At 57.5% G+C, this 5,300-nt stretch overlaps 1 protein-coding gene across 1 annotated transcript; it reads left to right on the forward strand.

Annotated features, from left to right (window-relative positions):
• Positions 1–2,468: 2,468 nt before the first annotated feature.
• LOC121349816 (type 1 phosphatidylinositol 4,5-bisphosphate 4-phosphatase-like) lies at positions 2,469–3,765 on the forward strand. The gene is given in 4 exon segments (XM_041460582.1): positions 2,469–2,552; positions 2,699–2,874; positions 3,044–3,300; positions 3,396–3,765. Coding segments are annotated over 4 exon segments (723 nt in total). The 5' UTR covers positions 2,469–2,479; the 3' UTR covers positions 3,613–3,765.
• Positions 3,766–5,300: the final 1,535 nt, after the last annotated feature.

A 5,300-nucleotide genomic window follows, 5' to 3' on the forward strand; every position in this document is an offset into this window, starting at 1 on the left:
TCCCAGGTGCGGTGGGCGTGTCCCTGGCGCGGGTGGGCGTGGCCTCACCTGGGCGGAGCTGTAGCCCTCGTAGAGGTGGAACCGCCCCTGCAGGACGGCGCAGGGGGTGGAGCCAAGGCGGCCGACGACCAATCGCCCGGCGTGGCCCTGCACTGGGGGCGGGGCCGTGGGTCACCACGCCCACCTGGGCGCCAGGTGAGCCCCGGGGGGGGCGGGGCGCCCGAAACACCCAAAACCAGCCCAAAAACACCCAAAATACCAAAAACACCCGAAACCAGCCCAAATCACCCCCAAACCAGCCCAAAAACACCCGAAACCAGCCCAAAAACACCCGAAATATCAAAAACACCCAAAACCAGCCCAAAAACACCCAAAATACCAAAAACACCTGAAACCAGCCCAAAAACACCCGAAATAGCTAAAATCACCCCAAAACCAGCCCAAAAACACCCGAAACCAGCCCAAAAACACCCAAAACCAGCCCAAAATCACCCCAAAACCAGCCCAAAAACACCTGAAATACCCAAAACACCCAAAACCAGCCCAAAACCACCCAAAATAGCCAAAAACCACCAGAAATACCCCAAAATCACCCGAAATCCCCTGAAACAGCCCAAAAACACCCAACAGAGCCCAAAACCACCTGAAACAGCTCAAAATCACCCCAAAATCTGCCCAAAACCACCCGAAATGCCCCAAGATCACCCAAAATCCCCACAAACAACCCAAAAACATCCAAAAGAGTCCAAAACCACCCCAAAATAACCAAAAACCACCCGACATAGCCCCAAAACAGCCCAAAAACACCCGAAATGCCCCAAAATCACCCCAAAAACAGCCCCAAAACACCCGAAATGCCCCAAAATCACCCGAAATACACCCAAAACAGCCGAAAACCAGCCCCAAAAACACACGGAATACCCCAAAACAACCGAAATGCCCCAAAACCACCCAAAATACACCCAAAACACCCCAAAACCAGCCCAAAAACACCCGAAATGCCCCAAAAGCCCCGAAAACCACCCAAAATGCCCCAGAACCTTCCAGAACACTCCCAGTAACCCCAGTAACCCCGGCTCCCAGTGCTCCCAGTCCCTCCCAGTGCCCCCAGCGGTACCGGTGCTGCGGGGGAAGTGCGGGATGTCGCGATAGTCGAAGCTCTGCGCTCCGCCCCCAGCGCTCCCAGTGCTCCCAGTAACCCCAGTAACCGCGGCTCCCAGTGCTCCCAGTCCCTCCCAGTGCCCCCAGCGGTACCGGTGCTGCGGGGGAAGTGCGGGATGTCGCGATAGTCGAAGCTCTGCGCTCCGCCCCCAGCGCTCCCAGTGCTCCCAGTAACCCCAGTAACCTCCCAGTGCTCCCAGTCCCTCCCAGTGCCCCCAGCGGTACCGGTGCTGCGGGGGAAGTGCGGGATGTCGCGATAGTCGAAGCTCTGCGGCTCGCGCAGCTCCTGGGCCAGCGCCCCCAGCCCCGAGCCGCACACCAGCGCCACCCGCGGCGCCTCCCGGAACTGCGCCCGCAGCCAGCGCGCCGCCTCCGCGCATGCGTCGTAGCTGCGGGGGGGGGAGAGACCAGTTCGGACCAGTATGGACCAGTATGGACCAGTATAAACCAGTATGGACCAGTATGGACCAGTATAAACCAGTATGGACCAGTATGGACCAGTATGGACTGATATAAACCAGTATGGACCAGTATGGACCAGTATGGACCAGTACGGACCAGTATGGACCAGTATGGACCAGTATGGACCAGTTCGGACCAGTATGGACCAGTATGGACCAGTATAAACCAGTATGGACCAGTATGGACCAGTATGGACTGATATAAACCAGTATGGACCAGTATGGACCAGTATGGACCAGTATGGACCAGTATGGACTGATATAAACCGGTGTAAACCAGTATGGACCAGTTTGGACCAGTAGGGACAGATATAAACCAGTATGGACCAGTAGGGACCAGTATAAACCAGTACAGACCAGTATGGACTGCTATAGGCCTCGTAACTGCGGGGGGGAGAGACCAGTTTGGACCAGTACGGACCAGTATGGACCAGTAGGGACTGATATAGACCAGTATGGACTGGTGTGGACCAGTATAAACCAGTATGGGCCAGTAGGGACTGATATATGATATAAACTGGTGTAAACCAGTATGGACCAGTAGGGACCAGTATGGACTGATATAAACCAGTATGGACCAGTTTGACCAGTATGGACTGGCACAGGGCTCATAACTGGGGGAGGGAGACAGGGAAACCAGTACAGACCAGTATGGACCAGTATGGACCGGTATGGACCAAGATAACCCTGGGATGACCCCAGGGTGACCTCAAGACCCCCAAAGTGACCCCAAATTGACCCCAGGACCCCCAAAATTACCCCAAATTGACCCCGGGACCCCCAAATTGACCCCGAATTGACCCCAGGGTGACCCCAGGACCCCCAAAGTGACCCCAAATTTGGCCGGGCGCGCTGTCATGGCGGACGGGGAGCGATCGCCGCTGCTGCCGCCCGAGGCGGGGCCGGGCCCGGGCGGGGCCGCGGCCGCCGGTGAGAGGGGGCGGAGCCACAGGAGATGGGCGGGGTTTACCCGGTGGGGGCGTGGCCTGCAGCGGGCGGGGAAACCCCCTGGGGGCGTGGCGGGGTGGGCGTGGCCAAACCGGGCGCGGCCCTGAGCGCTCCCCTCCCATTGGCAGGCGGCGCGGGGGCGGGTCCGGGCGAGGCCCCGCCCCCTTACTCGCCATTGGGCAGCCCCGAGGCGGCGGGGGCGGGGCCTCCGGCGGTCACGTGCCGCGTGTGCCAGCGGCCAATCAGCGTCGAGGGGAAGACGCACCAGCACGTGGTGAAGTGCGGGGGGTGTGGCGAGGCCACGGTAAGGGGGCGTGGCCTCGGGGGGGGCGTGGCTTGGGTGCGGTCCGGGGCTGGGCGTGGCTTGGTTGGTGGGCGCTGAGGGGGGAGGAGTTTGATGCGCGAGGGGCGGGGTTTGCGGCGCCGGGGGGGGGCGTGTCCCGCTGAGGCCACGCCCCCCTCGGCGGCGGCAGCCAATCAGGACGGCCCCCAGCGGGAAGAAGTACGTGAGGTGCCCGTGCAACTGCCTGCTGGTGTGCCGCGCCTCGGCCCAGCGCATCGCCTGCCCCCGGCCGTACTGGTGAGACTGGGGGGACTGGGGGGGACTGGGGGGCCTTCAAGCCCCGCCCCCTCGCCCCGTTTAACCCCGCCCCTTTCTGACCACGCCCCTCCCGCAGTGGGCGGAGCTCCCCGACCGCTCCCTGGCTCGCTGCCCGCACTGCCGCAAGGTGTAAGTGAAGCCCCGCCCCCTTTTGGAGGCCACGCCCCCTCCACCGCATGGGCGTGGCACCCCCGAGGTGACCACGCCCCTGCGGCCCCGCCCAGGTCAGCGATTGGCCGGCGCTTCCCGCGGCGACGCTGCCTCTGCTGCCTATTGGGCGCGCTGCTGATGGGCGGGGCCGCGGCCGGCCTGGCGGTGAGGGGCGGGGCTAAAAGGGGGCGGGGCTTCCGCGGGAGGGGCCTGAGGGGGTGTGGCCTTAGGGGAGAGGGGGTGGAGTCTGGTGTGGGCAGGACTAAAGGGGTGTGGCTAAAAGGGGGTTAATAAATGGGTGGGGCTTAAGTGGGTGTGGCTTTAAGGGGTGGGGCTTGAAGGGGAGTGGCTTTAGTGGGTGGGGCTTAAAGGGCTGGGGCAAAGTGGGTGGGGCTTGAAATGGGAGGAGCTTAAGAGGGTGGGGAATAAGTGGGTGGAGTCTTAAGGGGAGGGGCTTAAAGGGTGTGGCTTAAAGAGGTGGGGCCGGAAATTGGTGGAGCTGAAGTGGGAGGGGCTTAATTGGGAGGGGTTTAAGTGGGCGGGGCATGAAAGGGGAGTGGCTTTAAGATGAGAGGGTTTAAGGGGTGGGGCTTACCTGAGAGGCCCAAATTTGGGCGGTTTTGGGAAAATTTGGGTGAAAACAAGGGCAGGGCGTCATCTTGGGGCTGATGACGTCATCGGACCCCAAATTCGGGCGGTTTTGGGGAGATTCGGGGTAGGAATGAAGGTAGGGCGCCATTGTGGAGTTGATGATGTCATCAAACCCCAAATTCGGGCGGTTTTGGGGAAATTTGGGGTAGGAATGAAGGTAGGGCGCCATTGTGGAGATGATGACGTCATCAACCCCTAAATTCGGGCGGTTTTGGGAAAATTTGGGTAAAAACGAGGGTGGGGCACGGGCAAAAACGAGGGTGGAGCAGCATTTTGGGGCTGATGACGTCATCAGACCGCGAATTCGCGCGATTTTGGGAAAATTTGGGTGAAAACGAGGGCGGGGCGTCATCTTGGGGGTGATGACGTCATCAACACCCAAATTCGGGCGATTTTGGGAAAATTTGGGGTAAAAACGAGGGTGGGGCACCATTGAGGAGCCGATGACGTCATCAGACCCCAAATTCGGGGGGGTTTTGGGTCAATTTGGGGCCATTTTGGGTCAAGACCTCGTTAAAACCAGCCGGGGCCCTCTTGGCTTTGATGACGTCATCGACGCCACGCTCTGAGCGGTTTTTGAGCCAATTTCAGCCGATTTTGGGGCGATTTCAGTAAGATTTCGACCCAACCCCGACTCGATCAAACCTTGGCTCGTCCCAAAGTGATTTTGGGCCAAATTGAGGCAAAATTGGGTCAAAACTCGTCCAATTAAAAGCAGACAACACCATCAACCTCCAGCTTTGATTTCGAGTGAATTTAAGCCAATTTTGGGCCAAATTCAGCCGATTTTGGGCAAAACTCATCCAATTAAAAGTGGTTAACACCATCAACCTCCAGCTTTGATTTCGAGTGAATTTAAGCCAATTTTGGGCCAAAACAATTCCAATTAAAAACAGAAAACACCATCAACCTCCAGCTTCGATTCTGAGCACGTTTAAGCCAATTCTGATCAAATTTCAGCCAATTTTGAGTGAATTTCAGTCAATTTTGGGTCAAAACCCATCCAATTAAAAGCAGGCAACACCATCAACCTCCAGCTTTGATTTCGAGTGAATTTAAGCCAATTTTGAGCAAATTTGAGCCAATTTTGGTCCAAATTCAGCTGATTTTGGGCCAAAACTCATCCAATTAAAAGCAGACAACAGCATTAAACTACAACTTCGAATCTCAGCGAATTTAAGCCAATTCTGAGCGAATTTAAGCCAACTCTGATCAAATTTAAGCCAATTTTGAGCAAATTTAAGCCAATTCTGAGCGAATTTAAGCCAATTCTGAGCAAATTTCAGCCAATTTCAGACCAGAACCCATCCAATTAAAAGCAGACAACA

Source organism: Pyrgilauda ruficollis, unplaced genomic scaffold, assembly GCF_017590135.1.
Source record: "Pyrgilauda ruficollis isolate IOZ18807 unplaced genomic scaffold, ASM1759013v1 scaffold1450, whole genome shotgun sequence".
In the NCBI taxonomy this organism is placed as follows: Eukaryota; Metazoa; Chordata; class Aves; order Passeriformes; family Passeridae; genus Pyrgilauda; species Pyrgilauda ruficollis.